General features: G+C 63.9%; 2 protein-coding genes across 14 annotated transcripts in view; one reads left to right on the top strand and one right to left on the bottom strand.

Annotated features, from left to right (window-relative positions):
* Positions 1-216: 216 nt before the first annotated feature.
* ENGASE (endo-beta-N-acetylglucosaminidase) lies at positions 217-4,536 on the top strand. Its single transcript, XM_064395451.1, has 14 exons — positions 217-391; positions 570-646; positions 753-954; positions 1,243-1,391; positions 1,477-1,634; positions 1,745-1,893; positions 2,035-2,200; positions 2,524-2,627; positions 2,865-2,973; positions 3,075-3,247; positions 3,470-3,624; positions 3,705-3,807; positions 3,897-4,011; positions 4,112-4,536. The coding sequence occupies exons 1-14, from the start codon at positions 279-281 to the stop codon at positions 4,514-4,516; spliced, it is 2,178 nt and encodes a 725-aa protein (XP_064251521.1). The 5' UTR covers positions 217-278; the 3' UTR covers positions 4,517-4,536.
* Positions 4,537-5,329: 793 nt separating this feature from the next.
* RBFOX3 (RNA binding fox-1 homolog 3) overlaps positions 5,330-24,798 on the bottom strand; it is a 139,316-nt gene continuing 119,847 nt past the window's right edge. For 6 of the 13 annotated variants that reach the window (XM_064395457.1, XM_064395459.1, XM_064395465.1 and 3 more), the window contains 11 exons: positions 13,390-13,641; positions 12,703-12,840; positions 12,258-12,311; positions 11,661-11,753; positions 10,685-10,745; positions 10,387-10,440; positions 9,716-9,848; positions 9,138-9,177; positions 8,499-8,560; positions 8,147-8,225; positions 6,663-7,339 (listed from right to left, as the gene is read on the bottom strand). In XM_064395457.1, coding sequence (XP_064251527.1) covers positions 7,295-7,339; positions 8,147-8,225; positions 8,499-8,560; positions 9,138-9,177; positions 9,716-9,848; positions 10,387-10,440; positions 10,685-10,745; positions 11,661-11,753; positions 12,258-12,311; positions 12,703-12,840; positions 13,390-13,641 — 1,011 coding nt within the window. In that variant the 3' untranslated portion in view covers positions 6,663-7,294. The other 7 variants (XM_064395467.1, XM_064395466.1, XM_064395463.1 and 4 more) reach the window with 3 other exon arrangements.

Below are 24,798 nucleotides of genomic sequence, written 5' to 3' on the forward strand. Positions count from 1 at the left end.
CCAGCCTGCCCAGCAGGGCCTGTTACATCCCAGCACACAGATTCCCATCCCGGTACAGAGATTCCCATCCCTGGGACACGCGATCCATTCCGAGGCGTGCGGTTTCTTCCCAGGACACGCGGTCCGTCCCGGGACACCCCGCCCCGGGACACGGGGGCGGGCGGTGCCCGGGGCGGTGCGGGCCGGCGGGCGGAGCTCCGGGGCCGCGCCCCCGGGAGAGCCGGGCCCGGTGGCGGCGGCGGCGCCGTCAGTGCGGCGGCGGCGGCGGCGGCAGCGCCATGGCGGAGGCGGCGGAGGGGCCGGCGCGGCGCGGCAAGAGGACGGCAGCCGAGCCCGGGGCCGCGGCGGAGGAGCCGGCCGAGGCGGAGCGGGCGGCGCGGCGGCGGCGGAGGTGGATGGCGGGACCGGGGCCGAGGCCGCGATCGGGACCAGGACGGGGACGGGGACGGTGATGGGGATGGGGTCCGGGAGCGGGACGGTGGTGGGGACGGTGGCGGGGCTGGCAGGGCCTGGTCGGCGCTGGCCGCGGTGCTGGCCCAGCCCGGCCCTCACCCAACTTCCCGGGGCAGCTTGCAGCCGGCGGCGGACATCCAGGGAACCACTGTCCTGCACGACACCATCAGCGACCGCCCGCAGCCCCTGCCGGGTGAGGCACCGGGAGAGGGATGGGGATGGTGCCGGTGCCAGTGCCGGACCGAGCTGCACAGGCAGGGCTCGCTGCTGACCCTGACCCGCCGCCCCACTGTTCCCAGCAAGGTACTTTGACACGAAGACCACGGAGCCCATCAGCTTCTTCTTGACCGGTCTGGAGGAGCTGCTGGCCTGGCAGCCCAACAGCAACGATGAGTTCAATGTGTCAGCCGTGCCTCTGGCCAAGCGCCAGCCCCCGCTCCTCAGCAGGAGGCCCCGGACGCTGGTGTGCCACGACATGCGTGGCGGGTACTTGGAGGACAGGTACGTGCTAGGTGGAAGGTAGAAGGGAGGTGTGACAGCAGAGCTCAATGTCTCAAACTGCCAGGCAGTTGTGTTTCTGTCTGACACGTCTCCTGTCAGCTCAGCCACAGGTGAGCAAGGATGGGGTGTTTGGCTCAGTGCTTGGGGAGCCTTGCTCAGGCTGGGATGTTCAGAGGTGGCTCAGTGCCACAGCTCTGCCCAGCTCCCTGCTGTGAGTCAGGCTCCTACCCAGCTTCACAGCGTCTGTCAGCGTCCTTCCTGCACTGCCCAGCCCTTTTCCCTCTGCAGGTTCATCCAGGGCTCGGCCACACGCAACCCCTACGTCTTCTACCACTGGCGCTACATCGACATCTTTGTCTACTTCAGCCACCACACTGTCACCATCCCGCCCGTGGTCTGGACCAATGCAGCGCACCGGAACAGCGTCCCTGTGCTGGGTAAGGGCAGGGCTGAGCCTGGGCCAGCCCCAGCAGTGAGGTGGACTCTCCAGGATGTGCAGCTGACCCCTGGCTGCCTCCGCAGGCACATTCATCACGGAGTGGACGGATGGGGAGAAGCTGTGCGAGGCGTTCCTGGCCGGCGGGGAGGAGGCGTACGGCGCCGTGGCCGAGCAGCTGGCCCGCATCGCCCAGCACTACCGCTTCGACGGCTGGCTGATCAACATAGAGAACACGCTGAGCGTGAGTCCTGCTGGCCCTGCTCGCTGCCCTGCCTTTGTGCTGTTCCCATGGGGAGCCCCCTGCCCCGTGCCCTCACCCACCCGTGTCTCTCTCTCTCTCTCTCCTGGCAGCCGGCGGCGGTGGAGAACCTGCCCCTCTTCCTGCAGGACCTGACAGCACGGGTGCACAGCGCTGTGCCAGGAGGGCTGGTGATCTGGTATGACAGCGTCCTGAAGGATGGCACATTGAGGTGGCAGAATGAGCTGAATGATCAGAATAGGTGAGGCTGGAAAAACTGTCCCTGGGTGGGGGGCATGAGCCCACCCCAAACCCAGCATGGCACCAGTCAGGCACAACCTGCACAGCCCTTGATGAGGCCGCGTGTGACCACAGCATCTGCCACTGTGACCATTGTCCCCAGGATGTTCTTTGATGCCTGTGACGGGCTGTTCACCAACTACAACTGGAAGGAGGAGCAGCTGGAGCGCACGCAGAGGCTGGCTGGTCCGCGCCTAAACGATGTCTATGTCGGCGTTGATGTCTTTGGCCGTGGGGATGTGATTGGTGGTGGCTTCGACACTGACAAGGTGTGTGTGACAGGGCTGGACCAGAGTGTGACCCTGACCTCTCCCAGTGCAGGGCTCTGAGCTCCCACTGCGGCCCTGCTGGGCTGTGCTGTGTTGGGCTGCTAACCTGGGGATGAACAGGTGAGGAGTGAGGGATCCCAGAATGCTGGCCATGCATGAAAAGATCCCAGTGCTGCCATCCCTGGAGAGGGAGATGCTGCAGCACATCCCTCTGGTGTCCTGCCCCACCATGGGGCCAGTGGAACCTGGGGGTAGCAGGGACAGGACAGGGGACAAGGTGACTCCCTGGCCTGGCCCATGCTGCTCACTGCTCGTTTCCGCAGTCCCTGCGCCTGATCCGCCAGTTTGGCCTCTCTGCAGCCATCTTCGCTCCTGGCTGGGTCTATGAGCACCTGGGCAAGGAAAACTTCCTGCAGAACGAGAACAGGTGAGGGCAGCTCAGCGGGGAGGGTGTTGGGGGAGGAACTGGGCTAGGAGTGCCCTGGCTCAGGAAGGCTGTGGGGTGGTGGGACACAGCTACAGGGACACTGTGGCTGTCAGAACACCATGGCTGCTGGCCAGGAGCAGCTGGCCCCTTTCTGCCCCAGCTGAGGTGATACCTGAGGCTGTGCAGGGCAGTGACCGTCACAGGGGTCTCTGCCCTGACACCCACCTTTGCCTCCAGGTTCTGGGGCTCGCTGGCAGAGTACCTGCCCACGCACAGCATTTGCACACTGCCCCTGACCACCTCCTTCAGCCTGGGCATGGGCACCAGCACATTCCTGGATGGGAAGGTGGGTGCAGGGTGACAGCTCTGCTCTGGTCAGACTGGGCTGGGCTGGGCAGGGAGGTCCCTGCTCTTGGCTCCCCCAGCTCAGCTGTTCCTGTGCTGTAGGATGAAGAGTCTGGGCCCTGGTATGATCTGAGTGCGCAGGACATCCAGCCACTGTACCCAGAACGGCAGGGCACGCTGAGCACCGGCTGCTGCCTGCAGGATGCCTGGTGTGGGGGCAGCTCCCTGCAGCTGCAGGGGATCATTCCCCCCGGCGAGGAGCGCGTGGCTGTCCGGTGAGTTGGGGAAAAGCCCTTCACCCCTCCTCAGCGCTGGGCTGGCACCATGTCAGCCTAACATGGCCTGCATGGCCTGAACTGTGTGGCCCCGGGCCTGGTGGCGTGTGTGCCCAGGCTCTGCCCACACTGCACAGCACACCTAACACTATGCACCTTCTTTTTGTCTCTCTCTCTCTCTCTCTGTCTCTGTCTCTCTCTGGGTGGATTTGGGGTCATCAGCCTCTTCTCTTTGCAGATGCCAGCCCCTCCCAAGGTCTTCCTGACCCTGCTCTACAAGCTGGAGGGGCCACAGCCCGATGACTTCACAGTGGCACTGGAGGTCACCACCTGGGACTCAGGGATGTGCTTCGAGGGCAACCCCACCTCCCTGCCCGGTGAGGATCCTGTCCCCCCGTGCTCTCTGCAGTGAGCACCTGCTGCAGTCCCTCACCCCTGACCTGGCTCCCTCTGGCAGAGCCCAATGGCCGGTACCACCCCCGGTTCCTCCCGGCACCGCCGCCCGGCCTCGCCAAGCTGCTCGCCGCCTGCCACCGTGGCTCCCATGGCTGGACCAGCCGGTGAGTGCCCTGCCTGCATCCTATGTCCACAGGCAGGCATGGGACGCCAGGGCTCCCTGGTACCATTTTTTCTGCCTCTTCCCTCTCAGGTGCTATGAGCTGGAGCTGCAGGACTGCAGCCTACGAGACCTGTCCCTGATTGTGTCCCGCCAGCAGCCCAGCATGCAGGAGACATCCTTCACCTGCCTCCTCGGGGAGGTGCGGGTGAGTGCCTGCCTGGTGGAGACACCTGCCCGTGCCCCCCTTGTTCTGGGAAGGTGGGGATGCCTGCCCTGACCCTGACGGTGCTGCGGTTCCCTCGCAGGTGCTGGACACGGCCAGCGTGGCGGCCTCCCCGCCGCAGGTGCACAGCGTGATGGCCTCGCAGCTCTGGTGGCAGGAGGGCCCCGAGCCCGAGCAGCTCTCGCTCAGCCTCACCCTGCGCTGGTCCTTCCCGCCTGGCCGTGCCAGATGGTTCCGTGTCCTGAGCCAGGGCGCCCGGTGCCGCCTGGGCCAGACGGCGCCGCAGGTGCTGGGGCTGGCGCAGGGCTGCCTCTTCCGCGTCGTGGGGCTGGCTGTGCCGCGGCCGGCGCCCGCACAGTCCTGCCGGCTGGAGCTGCTGGTGGAGCCGGTTCTGCGGGATGAGCTGCCTGTGGACCCCGAGCTCTGGGGCCGCCTCGTGCTGGTCTATTCCGCACCAGGCAGTGGCACCAGCTCAGATGGGCATTAAAGCAACTGTGGTGCAGCCTGTGCTGTGTCTCCTCCATGTGGTGGGTGGGCTGTGGTGGGGACACAGGGAGGCTGCATTTCATCACCTGGGGCTGGTGAGTCCCTTTCCGCCCACCCCTGTGGTTGTGCTCAGCCCTCACTGCAGGGGCCCACTGGGTGCTGACCAGGATCCCCAACATGTGTGACCCCAGACTGGGGCACCTGCCCTGAGAACCCTACCAGCTCCTGCAGCCCTCACTGTCTCAGGCTGCTGCCCACAGGCTGTGTATACTGCCCGTAAGACCCCAAGGCACACAGTCCCCTCAGGGCTCAGCCTGGTGGGGAGCTGCCAGCACGGGCTCTGCAGCAGCCCAGCCTGGGTGACCGCTGTGCTCATTAACGTGGACCCAGCCCAGTGCCACCAGCCTACACTGCCTCCCCAGAGCATCTTGTGAGGAGGAGAGAAAATTTATAGCAGCAATTATTTTCTCACAGTCTGGTGAGCAAGCAATTAGCAGGCAGGAGCAGCCGAGCACTCCTGCAGTGGGGTCCCAAGCCCTGTCCCCAAACAATGCAGGCTCTGCCAGGGACACCACTGCCAGCAGTGGAGCTGCTGCTCCTGAGACGGAGCAGGAACGTATTACCTGATGGCCTGAAGAACGAAGGGCTAGGCCCAGCCAGGAGAGGGCTCTTCATGCAGCACCCTGCTCCCTCACCATGGTGAGGCTGGGGGCCCCAAGGGTTCCCCATTTGTCCACAGGCTGTGGGCCCCTGCCCAGCCAGATCTGTAGCAGCCACAGCCCCGCGCAACCAGTCAAAACCTGAGTCGCCCTGGTTGAAGAAAGAAATCTTTATTAATAATTTCAATAATAATAATAATAATCCTTGTAATAATAATAATAATAATAATAATAATAATAATAATAATAATACTGTTTATTAGAATGGTCACACTTTTAAGCATACAGGATGGGCCGGCGCCAGCCCGCACGCCGGGGCGGCGCAGGGGTGCTGTAAGGGAGAAGCCAGTACAGCGATGGACGGAGCTTTGTACAGGGGAGCGGGGCCGGGGCTATGTACACCGGGAATAGAAAAGGGGGAGCTCATCGCTGGGGCGTCGGGGGCGTCTGCAGACTATAAAGTGAGGTTTGAGGAGTGGCAGAGCCAGAAGGGCGCGGGACGGCGCTGCACCCCGGGATGGGCTCCGCAGTGCCCCGCGCCACTGGGCACCGTGCCCAGCGCGCCGGCGGCTGCAGCCCAGCCTCGCGGCTTGGGTGGGTCCCTCGTGGGTGATGCAGTGGCCGAGACCCCGCACCCAGGGCTGGGGACATCCCGCTGCCTCAGGCAGGGACGGGTGCTCATGAGCGCGTCCCGTGCTGCAGGGCAAGCGGGAGTGGGACTGGGGCAGCGCCTGGCACAGCTTTGGTCAGGGCTGGTCCAGGCAGGGCGGGAGCGTGGGCGTCAGGGAAGGAGGGAGGAAGAAGGGGAAGGGGTCACAAGCGAGTTGCAAGCTCCTTTTAACAAAAATTCCCTTTAAAAGGCAGAGGGTCGTCCTCTGCAATACCTCAGCACCGCATCCGCGCCGCCGCCCCAATTCCGCGCTGGAGCTGAGGCCCCGCACACCCGACACGCTGATGGCCGCCAGCGCCGGGGCTCGGGTGGCACCAAGCCGGGTCCCCACCCTGTCACCCGGTCCCACGAGCCGGGCAGGGCGCAGCGCTCTGCCGGCACCCCCAGCGCTGCTGCACCAGGGGAAGGAAGACGTGGCGCCCAGGCCCTGACCTGGGCGGGGAGGGCCCCCGGACCCCGCGGACCCTCACGCCTGCCTGCACCGGCTCCCTCCCTGCTGGGCTCTGGGGCCGGGGCGCTGGGGGTCCCTCCGGCGCATCCGACCGCCGGTGCTTGCCGCGGCTCCTCTGGGACTCGCTCACTCGGTGTGTGTGGACAGTTGGGACTCACTTGGCTGCTGCCGCTTGCCTTGTTTTCTCTTTTTTTTGTTCGTTTTTTTCTTTTTTTTTCCTTTTTTTCCCCCCGTTGCTTCGCTTTTAATTTTTATATATTGGGGTTCCTTTTTTTTTTTTTTTTTTTTGGGGGGGGGGGTTTGTGTGTGTGTATATTTTTGCCCTTCCTGGTCCCAGAAGGAAACAGCCACGGGTTCACTACAACAGAAACAAGAGAGGCAGGTCTTTCGCTGCAGCACTCAGGCCGAGCTGGTGGCCCGGGGCACACAGGCACCGTCCCAGCCCAGCCCATCACACCCAGCTCCGCAGCCAACCCAGCGCAGCCCATCACACCCAGCCCCGCGCTCCTGCCCGCCGGGCTGCCCTGAATCCCAAACCCACCCCAGCCTCAGGCCCCCCAGCTGGCAGCAAGCCCAGCTGGCTCCTCTCTCTCCTATGGGGGCAGAGGGGTTGCTCGGGGGGCTGCTGTCCCGCCGAGCCCCAGCGCCTGCGGAGCGAGCATCCCTGCAGGCTGAGCACATCCGCGGGGGGACGAGCCCTGCGCAGCCCGGCCAGGGCAGCGGGGGGACCCGGCAGCCCGGCTGTGGGCGCGGGGCGCTGCTGGGGCGAGGGCTGGCCCCGCTGGATGGTGCCGGAGAGGCGGGCGGGCGGCAGGACGGAGCGGCTGAGGTAACCCTATGGGTGTGGGGTGCTGCGGCCCCACAGAGCCCGGCGCCAGCCCCGGCCACCCGGGCAGCACCCGCGGCTCCTCCGCAGGCTCGGCCTCGGCTCTGTCTGCCTGGTTTGGTTTGGTGCTAGTGAGCATCGGGGGCAGTGGTGGGGGGGCTGGGTCTGTCTTGCTAGTAGGGAGTGAAGCGGCTGTACCCTCCTCGGTATAGACTAGCCTGCAACATCAAAGATGAAAAAAAAAAGCCAATCAGTATTCAGATAGCCAAAGCCTAGATCTTCCCTTTTTTTTTCTTCTTTTGTTTTTTCCTCCTCTTTCAAATGACACCAAATCGCTGCTGTCCTTGGGATGTGAGGGGCAGGCAGGGCCAGGGTGCCCAGTGCTGCCCGGGCTCTGTGGTGGCCACGGGCACTGCCCTGGGGGCAGGGGCTGCCCTATGCCTCCAGCGTGGCACTGCTGCGCCATGCCTGCCAAGGAGCTGCCCCATCCCTGCTGTGGCACTCAGCTGAAAACCCCTAGGATGTAGTGCCCCTGGCCCCTCGCTAGCAGCTGCCCAGGGAGTAAAAAAAGGCAGAAAAAGGCAGGTTGGCTTTGTGATCCCAGCCTGTGAGTGCGATTTTTCATCTTTGATGCTGTCAGAGCTGGCCAAGAGCTGTGGTGTGTGAGGGGCTGCGGTGCCCCCCCTGTGTGGCTGCACGCGGGGCCCTGGGGACACTGTCCTGCACTGGGATGACAGAGGAGTCCTGGAGCCTGCCCAGGCAGCCGGTGGGGGACAGCCAGGCCCCTGGGAAGTGGCATGTGTGGGCAGGACTGTGCGGGGTGTGAGGGGAAGGAGGGGCAAGGTGGGGTGGGGGTTTCCTCTCCTGCAGACAGAGCCAGGCAGGGGCTGCGCCATTCCCACACCCCTCCCACAGCCCCCGGCCCTGCCCTGTGCCCCACAGGCCCCACGGCCACCGTGCCAGACCCTCCCTGGGCTGCCTGCAGCCCCCCGGGAAGCAGAGGAAGGCCGAGGGGCTGCTCTTACCATGGTGCCAATGCTGTACGTGGCGGCGGGGCCGATGGTGTGGTGGTAGGGGTCTGCTGCTGCGTACACTCTGCCATAGCTAGGAGCAAACAGCGGCAGGTGTTAGTGACAACAGCTGGGCTCCTGTCTCCCCTCTGAGCCCTCCCTCCCTCCTTCCCAGCTGCACCTGGGAGCCCCCCGGACCTCCCTGCTCCCCCTGCAGTGGTGCCAACCCTTTCCAGCCTAGCCCTGAGGGCAGCAAGATATCCCTGTCTGCAGGACACCCTCCCCGTGCCTGACTCTGTCGTGTCCCACAGCACCCAGGAGCTGGGGGTGACACGGGGCTCCCCTGGGTGCCGTGCCCGGTGCTCACCTGTCGCTGTATGCGGCCGCTGCTGCTGCAGGCTGGGCGTACCTGTAGGCAGCATAGCCCCCCTGCAGGGAGAGAGACTGGTCAAGGGGCTGCACCCACTGGGGAGGTGGGGTTGGGGCAGCTGGGTGCCCCATGCCACTGCACGGAGAAGTGTGGGGCCCACAGGGGGTGGTGCCAGTGCCACTGGGCACGCATCAGCCTCATTACCATTCCCCAGGGGCTTTCACAAACATTAACCTTAAAAAATTAAATTTCCAGAGAAGAGACTGTTACCTCCCCGCTCGCCTTAATGAGGTGTCACGTTAGATAAATCCTTCAGTGCCCGCCTGAAATATCGCCGCTGGCTCCTCAGACATGGAGGTTAAACACGGGTGTAAGGAACTGAGGAACCGTAAATCCCGCGTGGCACCAGCCCTGCAAGGGGGCTGGCAGGGGCACAGGATTGGGCACAGGATCCTGCGTGGTGTGTGCTACCCAGACTGCTCTGGAGAAGCTGTGCTGTGCTCGTGATCTTGCTGCCACCCAGGGGAAGGGGTTTGGAGGGGGCGCAGAGCCCACCAGGGACCCATGTGACACCGCCTGCCCCCTGTGCTGGCATGGGGTCCCTGTCACAGCCCAGCCCTGGGCAGTGTCACTTACGTAGATCTCAGCTCCGTAGAAGCCATCCTGGTAGACGACCCTGGAAATGAGGCGGAGGCATCAGAGCCCGGCAAGCGCCCCTGGACGAGGGGAGCGGGGTGAGGGCAGTGACTGGCGGAAGCTGCCTCAGCCCCACGGCTCATGGCAAGGGCTGGCTGTCCGGGTCCCAAAGGCACCTCTGGGCTGGGATTCTGGGGACATGGGCATATGCAGAGGGCACAGCCAAGGGCAGGGCGTGCCAGAGGAGGATCCCAGGGCAGCATCTCTGCTGGGAGCAGCCAAGCAGCCACAGATGGCCATGGCTGTGTCTGTGACCGAGGCCATCCCAGCCGCATGTGCTGGGACAGAGTTTCCACTAAACCAACCATTCCTGGCTGGAATAACATCCTGTGCCTTGGTGGGCAGGAGGCTGCCGAGCGTGTGGGTCACCCGAGGGCAGCAGAGTGAGGCTGGCACAGAGCCTGTGGCCAGGCAGCTGCTGCAGGAGCTGCAGCCTGTTCCTGACGAGCCCGGCGCTGCCAGCACAGGCTCGGAGCGCTGTGGCAGCAGAAGCCCCCCAGCAGACCCCCGGTACTCACGCGCCGTAGGTGGGGATGGGCGGCGGCGGCGGCGCGGCGCGGAAGGTGTTGTAGACGGCGCGGCCCCGGCCCCGGAGGTGCGCCCCTCGGTAGGCCACGGCCGTCCCCGTGGCGGGGTACGGGAACCCCGTTACTGCAGGAGGAGGGGACACCTGAGGGCTTTGCACGGCAGCGCCACACAGCCCCCACGGGGCACCTGTGGCACAGCCCACCCTGTGCCCTCAGGCTGGCAGGGACATGGCCCCGTGGGGAGGCTGGGCAAGGGGATGGGATGGGATGGGACGGGACGGGACGGGATGGGACAGGACAGGACAGGACAGGACAGGACAGGACAGGATAGGATAGGATAGGATAGGATAGGATAGGATAGGATAGGACAGGATAGGATAGGACAGGAGAGGACAGGACAGGAGAGGACAGGACAGGACAGGACAGGATAGGACAAGATAGGATAGGATAGGGTAGGGTAGGATAGGATAGGATAGGATAGGATAGGATAGGATAGGATAGGATAGGATAGGATAGGATAGGATGGGATGAACTGTGCAGGCAGGTGTAAAGGACAGGGAGAGGGGCCAGGGGCTGCTCACTGCACAGAGCAGTGGCAGACACAGGGCAGAGCTGACGTCTGGGGGGATCCCGCAGCAGGTACTGCTGCAGCCCGACGTTACCTGCGTAGAATTCGGGGCCGTAGACTGCTCCCACCACTGGGTTCAGCTTCCAGCCTGTGGGCAGGGAGAGCCAGTAAGGACAGGGCACTCTGCATGGTGCTCTGAGGGGCAACAGCCCCATCCCAGGCAGGAGGAGGGCCCGGGGGCTGCCCTCCTGCACTGGGCAGCAGCAGTTGCTCTCCCATTTGCTGGCAGCGTGGCGTGCACTCACTGCCAGAGCTCACCGGCAGCCAGACAGTGCTGGTGCCCGGGGGTGCCCCTGCCTGCTGCAGCCTTGCTCTCTGGACACTGCCCTTACCATTGGTGTAGGGGTTGGCCACCTTCTTGTTGGTCATGACGCGGGCCGTGGCGTTGTTCACCTGCAGAGAGAGGGACAGGGGCTCAGAGCCTGAGGGACTGCAGCTGGCGAGGCTGGGGTCCAGGGCCCGCTGCCGCTGCTTCGGGGGCCGGAGCAAAGGATGCCAGCTGCACCAGGGACACGAGACAAGGCTCTGCCTGCAGCACCCCGCTGTACACAGACCTGCCCGTGCCTCCAGCCAGCCCAGGCCTCCATGCTCCAGCTGTGAGCATGGCTCAGGCTGCTGGCTGTGCCCCGAGAGCTGCGGTGCCATGCTCAGGCTGAGCCCCGACATGCTGCCCATGAGCTCCTGCCCGATTTTTTTGGATGATGTTTTCCTTGTCCATGGGGCATTGCTGTGCCCTGCCAGGCTCCCTCTGTGGTGTCAGCACTGCTGGGGACATTTTGTCCCACTCCCTCTGCCATGTACCACCCTGTTCCCCACCACTCAGCAGCGGGGAGCTGCTGGCAAATGGGCAGAGCTTGATCCCTGTGCTAAGCTTGGAGAAATCAAAGCCTCTGGGGCTGGGCAGCTGCTGGGTACTGCAGATGTGGAGCTGCAGGTGGATCCTCCCTCCCAGCACAGAGCAGGGGGGGTGGCATGCGGGGCAGAGCCCCAGAGCTCCCTGCAGAGCCTGGGGTGGCTGCTGTGGGCAAGGGGTTCTGCCAGACTTGTCTGTAGCAGGCAGAATGCAGCCCCAGCTGACACCCCGGCTCTCCGTGCACCCGGGAGGTTCCTCTGGGGCCAGACACTCCTCGTGCCAAGCGACGACCTTCCCGCAGCCGACACGCATGCTCCCGTGCCACATTCAGGGACACATGCACGCGCCGGGCACAGCTCCCCAGGGCACCAGGAGCTGCCCCAAGCGCCCCACAGCCCGGGCAGGGGACACGCACACGCAGGCATGGCACGGCACTAGCACACTTATCTGAGCACCTCAATCTTCCGGCCCTCTACGATGGTGCCATTCAGCTTCTCCCGTGCCCGGTCGGCATCTGTGCTAGTTTCAAAAGTTACAAACCCAAAACCCTGTGAGCAGAGGAGAAAAGGAGAAAGAAAGAGACAGAGAGAGACAGAGAGAGGGTGTGGGGACAGAGAGAGAGAGGGGGTGAATCAGGAGAGCTGGCGCAGGAGGTGAGGCTGCCACAGTGCAGAGATGAAGAGCCCAGACTGGGGTCCCTGCAGGGGCCGGGGGTCCCGGCTGAGGCCCCAGAATCGCCCACGAGCTGGGAGAAGAGTCTGGGAGAGGGGCACAGAAAGCGGGGAAGATACAACAGAGACATCCAGACACAGAGGGACATGAGCTGCCCGTGGTGGGACACAGCAAGCCCTCTCCTCCCTCCAGTGCTGGGTACCGGGACCCGCACGACCTCCCGAGTTGGCGCCGGGGCTGCCCCGATGGGGCACTGCATGCCAGGGTCCCATGGGACAGGAGACGAGGGGAGAGCAGGTTACAGCACTGCTGGGCAACCTGGCTCCACTGGCACCCTCCCCAGGACTCGCTGTATGGTGCTGGCCATGGGCATCACCCACCTTGGAGCCCCGCTCATTGAAAATGATCTCCACGTCCAGAATTTTCCCGAATTGCTGCAAGTGGAGAGAACAGAGGGTGAGTGCCTGCAAAGCCCCTGGCCCCGCACCCAGAGTTGCTGGCATGGGGCTCTGTACCAGGGATGGGCATAGGGCTGCCTTGGGGGCCAGACCTGGGCACCCCAAGGGTCATGCAAGGGTCATGCCCTTGTCCCTCCCATGGCTCCCACTCTGACAGAACTTGGGAAGTGTCATCCAAAATTTCATTAACAGTGCTCTGAGTCCAAACAAGGGCTGGGAAGGGGACAGTGGAGTGGGACAAGGGCTCTGTGTCACCTCCTGCTCCACACCCAGGGGCTGGGCAGGATGTCTCTTGGGAGGTGACAGTGCCAAGGTCCCAGTGGTGCCACGGGGCAGGGATGTGATGGCTGGGTGGATCTGTACTCACCCCAAACATTTGCCGCAGGTCGGGGTCCCGGAATCGAAAGGGAATGTTGGAGACGTGTAACCTCTTGGGCTGCTGCTTGTCTGTGTTGTCTGAGGAGTGTAGCTGCTGGCTGTCTGTCTGTGCCGCCTCGTCTGTCTGCTGTGGGAGGCACGGCTGCCATCAGCCCCTGGCTGTGCCAGCCCTCTGTCCCCAGCGGGAATGTCCCCCTGCCCTGTGCTTGGCCCTGCCCGTCCCCAGGGACACCAGGGACCCTGTGGCCCCCAGGTTCTGGCAGTACCCCATGGGTGTCCCTCCCTCCTGGTGAGCCAGGGGATGCTGCTGGGGCTATGGGGATGCTCGGGGTGGGGGTGCAGACGCTGCACTCGGGACCGTGTGGAAGGACTGGAAAGTGCAGAGCTCAGCACCTTCCTGGTGCTGCATTCCAGCGCTGTAATTGCCACCATCTCCTAGAGCAGAGCCAAGCAAGTGGATTACGAGAGATGAGAAATGATGGGGGGCTCTGAGGGGGAGTCATGGGGGCAGGAACACCCAGCCTGGTACCCTGTGGGACATTGGCCAGGCAGCACCACTGCCCCAGGACCCTCCTGGCAGCTCTGGCACTGCCCTGGACCCCGCAGCAGCACTGCCCAGCACCCCCCGTGCCTCTGGCACTGCCCCGAGCCCACCGCAGCCGCAGCACGGCCTTACCGGTACCGTCTGTGTCCCTGCTATGGACTGTGTGCTGGCGTCGCTGCCCGGCTGCTCGGGGTGGCTCTGTGCTGGTGTGTAGAGGGTCATGGCGTGCTCCGGTACCGAGCTCTGCCCCGAGTAGTCCTGCGTGGGGTGCGGGTGTGGCGGCGCGTACTCTGCGGGGATGCCATTCTGGGGGGGCGGGGGGTACTGGGCGGGGGGGTAGGGCTGAGCCATCGCGTCCGGCGGGGCCGTGGCGTCCTGGTTACCCTGCCGAGAGAGCGGCACCGTGCCCCTCAGTGCCGGCACAGCTGGGCTGCCGCCTGCCCTGGGACGGGGTTCTGATCTCCACGGCCAGAGCCAGCCCCACCCGCCTCACTGCCCCCCAGCCTTTGGTGTCTCCCTCACACCCTGGGCTGTCTCTGTGCTGTGCTGGCTTTGGGGTCACGTTGCCAGCAGCTGAGCCCCATCCTCTCCCGCTCCCATGCCCTGCCTGCCCATTGTGCTGGGCTTGGGTAGAAGGATGGAAGCCCCCACGTGGGGTTTAACTCCTGAAGCTGGCACATCCCTCTCCTTGGTGAGGGAGACCTGCCCAGGCCCCATTTTGGAGCCCAGCACAGGGCAAAGCAGAGCCCGGCCAGCAGCATCATGCTGGGAGCTGCACAGCACCAGCACGGGCTGGGCAGGCTGGGAGGGCTGTCAGGGAAGGATGCTGATGGCCCCTTGGCAAACACCAGACAGGGATCAATTAGCTGCTAAATATTTAATTAGGCCCTTTGCTCTAACGCAGTTGGCTTGGCCGCCTTGGTCAAACGGGACGAGCTGCACCCACACCAAGGGTCAGGGGCTGCTGGGGTTCGTGTGGGGCTGAGAGGGCAGCGCGGGGCTCCCAGGCAGCGCCTGCTCTGCACACCCACCCATCCAGCTACTGCCCACCTTCACAGCCCAGCACACCTCGGCCACCCCTCGCACAGGTGTGCGCGGCACCTGCGGCCGGCACAGCCGCAGCCCCCGAGGCAGTGCCAGGGCCGTGGGGGGCAGTGCCCGCAGCCCCCTGGATGCTTTACAGCGCGCTGCAGCAGCCTCTGGCCTGTGAAATCCATCTGCGGCTCGGCCCGCAGAGACAAGCTCCTTAACTGCGTGTGTGTGTCGCCGATTTATGTCGGGGAAGGATGGTGGGGGCGGCAGGGGGATGCGCTGGCAGCTGCTGTCCCCAGCCTGTGAGGGTGGCAGCAGAGCCGCAGCGGGGACACACGGAGACCCAGCGGGAATAGCCCCGCTCAGATCTGCAAGTCATCGGCAGCAGCAGCAGCGCCTGCCCGCGCTGACTCAGCTGCTCGGGCCGCGCCAGCCCATGCACCTGCCTGCGTGGGCCGGGCTGTCAGGCTGCAGCAGCCCAGCCCATGGAACTGCCCACGCCACTCCTGCCCACGCCCCAGGTGCTCATTCCACCTGGCAGGCCCGAGGCTCCATCCCGAGCTGGCCTGGGTCTCGGCACTCAGCTCTCCTCCAGGGACTGGCACACACCGACAGGCATCGTGTCACTCTGCCAGTGCTGCTGCCCATCCCTCCCCGCCTGATCCCTGGCGCCCTGTGCCCATCCCGCCCTGCCTGCACGGGCAGAACCAGGAGCAGCCCACACCCCGCTGCCTGCTCTGCGCTGGACACAGCCTTGCTGTCACTACAGCCACCAACACGCAGGGACCGGGATGTCACCAGGGACTGTCCCCACCTGCCAGGTCTTGGGCCCTCCTGGCCCCTCGTCAGCCCGTCCCAACAGCCAGGTCTGTGTCAGTTATTAATCAGGGCTGTCACAGTGCCTGTCACCTGGGCAGTATTTCATTCAGGGACCATTAGGTTCCCCTGCTCATGGTGCTGCAGACACAGATCCACGGCTTCCAGGGCCCCCTGTCTGCTCCCAGGGCCTGGCCACCCCACTGGGACAGAGCTGCTCACTCGGGGCTGCTGTGGATGAGGGTTCCATGGGGAAGAGAACACTGACAGAATTGGCTGTGTGCTGCCCGTGGACATCACACTACTCGGTTCCACACCCCTTGCTACCCACAGCATTGGAAAGCCCCATCCCAGGGCAGCCCCAGGCACTGAGGGTCCCTCTGTTCCTCCCAAGAGGTGGCTGGAGCCCCTCTGGGGTGTCCCCCTGCACTGAGCACCCAGGGGGTCCCTGGGGATGCATCTCTACAGCCCACGAGAGCCCCAGCTTGGGGTGCCTGGCCATGCAGGGAGCCTGTGACACAGTGCTGGCCTGTGGGTGCCAGGGACAGGGGCTCTGAGAGACACCCCTTGCTCTGCCAGCACCCAGCCCTCCTGGGGGCACAGGGAATCTCCCACACATTGCTTTTGACACTTGCAGTAAAAGAAATTCTGGTCCTTTACAGCCCTTGGCCTCCTTCAAAATGAGACAGATCAGTTCAGTGCCTGAGCCTGGAGCAAAGCTGGCAGCATAGGGGGCAAGAGCTGTACCCGGCACCTCTGCTGCCCACCTGCTGGGGCAGGTACCAGCAGGACTGTGGCACGGCCCTGTGCTGAAACACCACTGCCCCAGGGATGGCAGTGGAGAGGCTGGGACAGGGAGCCCAAGTCCCCTGCCTGGTGTCCCCTGTGCAGCGTCCCCATGTGGTGTCCTCTGCCCCGTGTCCCCTGCCCCTGTCCCCGTGCAGTGTCCTTTGCCCCGTGTCCCCTGCCCCTGTCCCCGTGCAGTGTCCTTTGCCCCGTGTCCCCTGCCCCTGTCCCCGTGCAGTGTCCTTTGCCCCGTGTCCCCTGCCCCTGTCCCCGTGCAGGGTCCTCTGCCCCGTGTCCCCTGCCCCTGTCCCCGTGCAGGGTCCTCTGCCCCGTGTCCCCTGTCCCTGTCCCCGTGCAGGGTCCTCTGCCCCGTGTCCCCTGCCCCTGTCCCCGTGCAGGGTCCTCTGCCCCGTGTCCCCTGTCCCTGTCCCCGTGCAGTGTCCTCTGCCCTGTGTCCCCTGTCCCTGTCCCCGTGCAGTGTCCTCTGCCCTGTGTCCCCTGCCCCTGTCCCCGTGCAGGGTCCTCTGCCCCGTGTCCCCTGTCCCTGTCCCCGTGCAGTGTCCTCTGCCCTGTGTCCCCTGCCCCTGTCCCCGTGCAGGGTCCTCTGCCCTGCCCACGGCTCAGTCTCGCACCACCAGCCCTGCGCAGTGGCTGCCGCAGCAGGCAGGGGGTAGATATCATCTTCAGCTGATTAAATGTCCCTCATTAACGAGTTTCTTTAATTAATGAAGTTTTTTTGTTTGCTCCACTTGCTTCCTCCCCCCACACTCTGCCTCCTCAGCACAATCCAGGCCATTTCCTTTCAAGTCATTTAGCGCGTGGGGCCAGTTCCTGCCGACACCGCATTTTGGTGATTGTGCCTGTCAGCTCGGGGCTGACGCCGCCGTTTCCCACATTTGTTCCTTTTGAAGAAAATAACGTGCCAGGAGCCCCCGGACGCAGAGGACGGGTCGGAGCAGTCACCTGAGTGCAGAGCCCTGCGCTAAGGATGAGGCAGCTGCCAGCCACGAGCACCTGCACAGGGCCACCAACCTCGGCCGTGACAGCGTGCTGCCAGCACGGCGTGACAGTGCCACACAGGAGGGCTGGGCTGATGGCGCTCACCAGCACCTGTCCCTGCTGCTGCCACCGACGTGCCAGCTTCCTGCCAGCCTCACGGCCTTCCTGCTGCCTCGGCCTGACCCCAGCCCCATCCCCAGCCCAGGGCAACTCCCACCAGCCGACTCTGCCCGCGGCTGTGCCCTGCCTGTGCTGCACGGGGCTGGTGCTGCAGGGGTGGCACAGCACAACACAGCCTGGTCACGGCATGGCACTGCCTGGTGACAGCATGGCACTGCCTGGTCACGGCATGGCACTGCCTGGTGACAGCATGGCACTGCCTGGTCATGGCATGGCACTGCCCCACCATGGCATGGCACTGCTCCACCATGGCATGGCACTGCTCCACCATGGCATGGCACAGCCTGGTGACAGCATGGCACTGCCTGGTCATGGCACGGCACTGCCCCACCATGGCATGGCACAGCCTGGTCACGGCATGGCACTGCCTGGTGACAGCATGGCACTGCATGGTCACAGAATAGCACTGCTCAACCATGGCATGGCACTGCCCAATGATGGCATGACACTGCCCAGTCATAGCACGGCACTGCCTGGTCACAGCATGGCATGCCCAGTCACAGAATAGCACTGCCCAGTCACGGCATGGCACTGCCCAGTCATGGCACTGCTCAGTCATGGCATGGCGCTGCCTGGTCACAGCATGGCATGCCCAGTCACAGAATAGCACTGCCCAGTCACGGCATGGCACTGCCCAGTCATGGCACTGCTCAGTCATGGCATGGCGCTGCCCAGTCGTAGCTGACCCTGCCTGGTCACAGCACTATTAGGTCACGGCACACGCACAGCTGGGTGAAGCCACATGTGGGGAGAGTGAAGACAGCCCTGTCACTACGCACTCCCCGCCCTGACAGCAGTCCCCTCTGCCTGTGGCTGTCCTGCTCCTCCCCCTGGGAGCCAGGCACCTGCTGTAGGGGGAAAGAGGGGCCCACAGCTCCACAGCATCCACAGAGCCCCCCGTGCTCCTGCCAGCTGCAGAGCCTCACGAAGCCTATTCTGCAGGCAGGGCAGTAAGGAGTGCAGGCAGGGCAGGGCAGGCAGAAACCACTTTGCTGTGACCTGGAATGGCTCCTGCCTGCTTGCTAATGCCAGGGCACACCCTTGCTTCATCATGAGGGAGCCTGAGGTCACTGCTGAGCACAGGGAAGGGTGCTCAGCAATTCCAAACGTCTCCTGTGGGGGACCCGCTGTGCCCACCAGCAGGACACTGGAGCGAGCAGCATGCAGGGAGACTGATGGGGCCATCAGCCCTTACAGCCACGCCCTGGAGCAGGGCGAGTGGAAACTGTGCTGAGCAGCAGAGACGGATTCAAGAAATGCCCCAGTGGAGGCAGGAGGGTCCTGGCACGGCCCAAGGTTGCCCCCAGGCTGCTGGGCTTCTCCGTGCCCAGCAGAGCTCATCTGCATGACAGATGCAGCGCTCCCCTTCGATCCGGCCCTCGCTCATGCTAATGACTGTCAACACGGAACAGAGGCCATGAAGGGGAAGAAAATTACTCCCTGAAAAGGAATTGACTGATCCCTGTCATTTCTCACAAAACCACTGACCTGTAAATATTTCATTACCCCAAAAGCTGTGCCATCCATACAAAGCAGTGCCCAGCGCTGTGCAGAGCTGCTGGCTGAGGGGCAGGGGGGTCAGGGAGCCCCAGCAGGGACCAGCCCTGCCTGCCGTGGGGATGCCAGGAGCTGCTGGTGGGTGCTTACCCCCAAAGTGGGGCCACGGTGATCGCACAGAGAGCTGGGGGACAGGATGGGGACGGACCCCGTGCAGGAAGCAGGGGAGGAGTGAGGAGCTGCAGGGACCAGCGGCAGCAGCCGCTGCACTGAATGTCTTCATCAGCGAAGCACAGGGAGGGGTGAGAGGTTGGAAATGGCATCTGCCAGGGACGCTGGGTGGGAAAGGAGTGCTCCAGTGAGCAGGCAGCACCTGAGGGGGAGGAGGAGGAGCAGCGGGGGGAAGCAGAGCAGCCTGTTGGCATGGGAAACACCATTTTTCTGGGCTGCCACACGTTTCCCGGCGCTCTGCATCCCCCTACCCTGCTCCTGCCCTTGGTCCCCCTGGGCTCAGCTCACAGAGCCAGGGACGCTGCTGGCCCTCTGCCCACGGCAGCCTGGGGAGGACAGGCAGAGCGATGTGACATCCAGGAGTGGGGGTGACACAGGACACACACCAGCACGTGTGTCCCTGTCACCTCCGGCACGGGCAGAAGGGCCACGGTCCGGCCCCGCTCCTGGCTCTGCCAGCTGGAAACTTCGGAGCTGAGGCTTCATGAAATATTCATGAAGTAAATGGTGCAATTTCATCTGCATTCAGCCAACTTCATGTATATTTCAGAGTATTATGAAATGATAATGTTGTGTAACCAAGGCGAGACGGGGGTGCTGGGGGGGGCTCCCGGCCACCCCCGCCTGCAGCTCCCGGCTCGCCGTGTACCGGTGCCACTGCACCGGCAGGGACGGACGGCTGCGGCAGCGCCGGGGACACGGCAGGAGCAGGCGCGGCGGCGGCAGGAACGGAGCTCCGGGAGGCACAGCCCCCTCCCGAACAGCGCCCGGCACCGCCACCGCGGCCCGGCTCACCCACGGCAGCTCCCGAGCTGCCAGCGGGGCCAGGGCACACCTGTGGCAGTCCTTGGTGGCATCCCTGGCACAGCTCTGCCTCCAGGCACAGCGGGGCCAGTCAGAGCCGGGGTTCGCAGTGCTGGCTGGGATTCCCAGCAGTGTTCGGTCCCCAGTGGTCACCGAAAGGTTGTGGCAGGTGGCACACGAGGCACAAGCTAGGCTGCAGAGGCCAGGGGTGGGCTGGAGGTAACCTGAGTCCTCACCAGCCCCTCCTGAGCTGTACAGGCAGTGTCACACGCAGATACCCACGTGTGGCACGGCTCAGTGGTGACCACTCTGCTGCTCCAGTGGGCCTGGGGCAGCTGCTGTGTTCCCCCTGCTGGAAAGGGCTGGGGCTCTAGAATCCTCACCTGGAGCTGCAAGAGCCCAGCTGCGGGCAGACAGCTCCAGACCCGCGGGCAGTGGCACCAGTGGCCACGTCCAGTGGCCTCACACCTCCCACGAGCCCCACACCAGCTCCACTCCCCCCCACACCTGGCCCCACCACTCACAGGGCTCCAGGAACCCCACTGAACCCTGGGTCCTGCCCTTCAGAGCCCCTCGCACCCCAGAGCCCAGCCACAGCCCCTGTCACTGTCACAGCAGTGTCACCATGCTGCTCTGGCACAGCTGCACGTGGCACTCGCTCGCCCAGACGGTGTGGGCACTTGTGGCACCACGGACCCGTGCGTGTGCCTGGACAGTGCCTGCACGCAGCCCTCTCTAATAGGCAGCCAGGAGCATAATTTTTCCTCTAATTACATATTCAGCACTTCTGAGAAAATGAGATTTTGGTAATTCAATTGGACTGAGAAGCAGCGCTATAATAAAATGAAATTTGTAACAATCGTGCAGTTAAATTAGTTAAATGGAGAGGAAGGAGCTGTGGAAAATTGACCCCTCGATCTCCTAAAGACTAATCAGACATTTGAACCGGGCTGTGCTAACAAAACCCCCGGGGTGTGCGGCACAGAGTGAGGGGAGAGCAGAGATGCCCCGAGGGCAGGGCTGGGAAACAGCCGGGCACCTGGCTGTGCCACAGAGGGCACGGCCCTGCTCCGGCCTGGGGGGCATGGCATGGCTTTGGCAGGCAGTGAGCCAGGGATGGAGCTGGAGCCATGCCCTCTGTGGCACTGCCACTGCCAGGGCCTGGCCACTGGGTCCTGGCAGTGGCCAAAACCATGGAGGCCACTGTCCCCAGCGGCTCCTGGACACACACCACGTCCCTGCTGGGTGTGCAGGGCGTGCCCAGTGGTCCCTTTCTGCCAGCAGGGACCACAGGGACATGCCTGGCAGTGTGACCAGCCCTGAGTGGGGACAGCCACTGCAGGACACCTGGACAGGGATGGCACCCAGTGCCAGGCTGGTGGGCAGAGGGGCATCCCATGGGCTGGAGGGGTCTGCAGCAGGTACAACGTAATTACCTCCAATATTTATCTTGTTGTTCATCTTTTCTATTTTTTCTTGTAAGAGAAAAGGAGAAAAAGATGAGTTTCTCATTTGCAAGTTAATTAGTCTAATTACCTCTAATTAAGGGCTCCCCACACAATGCAGATCACAAATAAGCTGCCACTGTCGCCTGCTCCTACTCTTTTCTCCCCAGTTTTGATTTTCCACAGGAGCTGTTTGAAGGCTGTGGTGAGAACTCAGGTGTGGATCCTGGCTGGGCACAGCAGGGCTTGTATGGAACATGGGAACAGCACCCAGCCCCTGGCAGGAGGTGCCCACAGCACTGCAGGGGCCACCACAAACTCTTCACCTGCTGGGACACTCCAGGAGTCAGGGGGCTGCTCCCTCCTGGCCTCTGGAACACCAAGGGACATGGTGCAGCTTAAAGCCCTGCTGGGGCTGCCCATGGGTAGTGGAGGGGTGAACCCTGCAGCAGCTCCGGCCCAGAGCTCCAGCCCACAGCTCCGGCCCAGAGCTCCCAATCCACAGCTCCAGCCCAGAGCTCCAGCCCAGAGCTCCCAATCCACAGCTCCAGCCCAGAGCTCCAGCCCAGAGCTCCCAATCCACAGCTCCCAGCCCAGAGCTCCAGCCCAGAGCTCCCAATCCACAGCTCCCAGCCCAGAGCTCCAGCCCAGAGCTCCCAATCCACAGCTCCAGCCCAGAGCTCCAGCCCAGCTTCCAGCCCAGAGCTCCAGCCCAGAGCTCCAGCCCAGAGCTCCCAATCCACAGCTCCAGCCCAGAGCTCCAGCCCAGAGCTCCCAATCCACAGCTCCCAGCCCAGAGCTCCAGCCCAGAGCTCCCAATCCACAGCTCCAGCCCAGAGCTCCAGCCCAGAGCTCCCAATCCACAGCTCCCAGCCCAGAGCTCCAGCCCAGAGCTCCCAATCCACAGCTCCCAGCCCAGAGCTCCAGCCCAGAGCTCCCAATCCACAGCTCCCAGCCCAGAGCTCCAGCCCAGAGCTCCAGCCCACAGCTCCCAGCCCAGAGCTCCAGCCCAGAACTCCAGCCCACAGCTCCCAATCCACAGCTCCAGCCCAGAGCTCCCAGCCCAGAGCTCCCAGCCCACAGCTCCAGCCCAGAGCTCCAGCCCAGAGCTCCAGCCCACAGCTCCAGCCCACAGCTCCAGCCCAGAGCTCCAGCCCACAGCTCCAGCCCAGAGCACCCAGCCCAGAGCTCCAGCCCAGAGCTCCAGCCCACAGCTCCAGCCCAGAGCTCCCAGCCCAGAGCTCCGGCCCAGAGCTCCAGCCCAGAACTCCAGCCCAGAACTCCAGCCCACAGCTCCCAATCCACAGCTCCCAGCCCAGAGCTCCAGCCCAGAGCTCCCAGCCCAGAGCTCCAGCCCAGAGCTCCCAGCCCACAGCTCCAGCCCACAGCTCCAGCCCAGAGCTCCCAATCCACAGCTCCCAGCCCAGAGCTCCAGCCCAGAGCTCCAGCCCACAGCTCCAGCCCAGAGCTCCAGCCCACAGCTCCAGCCCAGAGCTCCAGCCCACAGCTCCAGCCCAGAGCTCCAGCCCACAGCTCCAGCCCAGAGCTCCCAGCCCAGAGCTCCAGCCCAGAGCTCCAGCCCAGAGCTCCCAGCCCACAGCTCCAGCCCAGAGCTCCAGCCCAGAGCTCCCAGCCCAGAGCTCCAGCCCAGAGCTCCGGCCCAGAGCTCCAGCCCAGAACTCCAGCCCACAGCTCCCAATCCACAGCTCCCAGCCCACAGCTCCAGCCCAGAGCTCCAGCCCAGAGCTCCAGCCCAGAGCTCCCAGCCCACAGCTCCAGCCCAGAGCTCCCAGCCCAGAGCTCCAGCCCAGAGCTCCGGCCCAGAGCTCCAGCCCAGAACTCCAGCCCACAGCTCCCAATCCACAGCTCCCAGCCCACAGCTCCAGCCCAGAGCTCCCAGCCCAGAGCTCCAGCCCAGAGCTCCAGCCCAGAGCTCCCAGCCCAGAGCTCCAGCCCACAGCTCCAGCCCACAGCTCCCAGCCCAGAGCTCCAGCCCACCGCTCTAGCCCACAGCTCCAGCCCAGAGCTCCCAGTCTGCTCAATGGCACTGCCATGTCACTGGGTCATTAGCCATGGCATGGCCAGGACTGCACAGCCCCTGACCACACACTGCTAGGCTCACACCAGCACTGGAAGATCCACCTTCTTCCCTGGACATTTAGTTGTCCTGTGCCCAGGCACCCTTCCCACCCTTCCCAACACTGGCACAGCTCCCCACACCCTCCCAGTGCCCAGCCCACACAGGCCTACAAAAACCAGCAGCACTGAAGTGACTAACGCCCTTCCTGGAGGGGCTACAGTGCCCCTTGGTGCCCTGGCTCCTCCATGGAAGCCCACTCACTATCCCACAGACACAGTGTCCCCACACAGGAGCCCCCATCCCCGTGGGGACAGCAGCCAGGCAGCCAAGTGACCCTGAAGCTCCTGGAGGTGCCCGGGGTGCCCGGCTGCAGCACCCAGCACCCTGCCCAGCCCTGGCTGCAGCCCGTGGAGCTGGCCTGGCCTGGGGGCTGCACAGAAAACCATGTTTAAAAGCATCTTCCTGTTTGGATGGTGGCCCCTGAGCGGGGGCAGCCCCAGGGCCAGGGGTGGTGCAGCTGGCGGGACTGGTGGGGGTGGCCTGCACCCGCTCTTCTAATTAGCCTTTCTTTGTTACAGCCCCCCTCCAACTGCATGTGATACTTTAAAGAATGACAGATACTAAATCTAATTTAATCTACTCATTCACCCATCACTATAGCATAAAAATAGGAATATACCTATAAAAAGAGCTTTGCCAGGCAGTGTGGGCCAAAATCACAGCTATTGTGGGAAAAGCAGCTTTGCAAAGCTAAAATGAATATCAGTGTTTTCAGTATGAAAGAACCCGAACCAGAAAAGACGTTTTGGGGGCTCTAAGCCTGTCCTCAGTGAGCAGCCCAGCTGCCACAGCACGGCCAGAGGCGGGACTGCCGTGCCAGGTCTCGCAGCCGCGCGATGCTGGGCAGGGGGAGAAACCCGGTTTGAAACGAACCCGCTGCTGCAACACGCGGCACCACCGCCCGGAATAGACCCGCTCCCTAAAAATATAACATGCTAAACTTGGCAGCAGCCCTTTCAGAAAGGAATTTTCCGAGCAGGATTTGCAGAGGCTGTTTCCCGGCGGGCCAGGCGCCGCTCAGCCGAGTCTCCTGTGCCGGGGTGTGACTGTGAGCAGCAGGGATGTTCCCGGCCAGGAGCATCCCAGGGGCAGCACTGCAGCGGGCCTCAGCACACCCGTACGTCAGCCTGGGCTGGGCTCAGACCTGCACGGGGCTGGGGCTGCACAGGGCCGTGCAGGGTACAGCACTGGTCTGAGCCTCAGAGCCCGGCTGTGCTCGGGGTCAGCACCGAGCCCTGTCCTGCAGCCATCACTTGCTCCCTCACCACAACAGCAGAGATGTGTTTCAAGCACTGACTGAATCCTCTGTTAACCAAACGAAGCCACCAAAGAGTCCTCCCACACCCAGACCCTCACTGAGCAAGAACCAAATGTCCCTGCCAAGCCCCACCGAAGGGTGCAGCGCTCCCACTGGCCCAGGCTGCAGACATGCACCCACCCTCCCGTGGCTGCTGCCCTCCAGCCCTCCAGAAGTCCTGCTCTTGGAGCATGGCAGTGCCAGGGGGAGTTCCAGGGCACAGTGTGGCTGCACAACCCAGAATGCCACAGACCATGGCTCCTGTGGCTGGGCCAGGGTGGACACACGAGGAAAGCAGAGCAGAGTGAGCTGAG

This window comes from Passer domesticus, chromosome 20 (genome assembly GCF_036417665.1).
Source record: "Passer domesticus isolate bPasDom1 chromosome 20, bPasDom1.hap1, whole genome shotgun sequence".
In the NCBI taxonomy this organism is placed as follows: domain Eukaryota; kingdom Metazoa; phylum Chordata; class Aves; order Passeriformes; family Passeridae; genus Passer; species Passer domesticus.

Coding starts and splice junctions, on each gene's coding strand:
- ENGASE (XM_064395451.1), top strand. CDS start 279: ATGGCGGAGGCGGCGGAGGGGCCGGCGCGGCGCGGCAAGAGGACGGCA. Junction 1,635..1,744: donor ACATAGAGAACACGCTGAGC/GTGAGTCCTGCT, acceptor CTCTCCTGGCAG/CCGGCGGCGGTGGAGAACCT. Junction 2,628..2,864: donor TTCCTGCAGAACGAGAACAG/GTGAGGGCAGCT, acceptor CTTTGCCTCCAG/GTTCTGGGGCTCGCTGGCAG.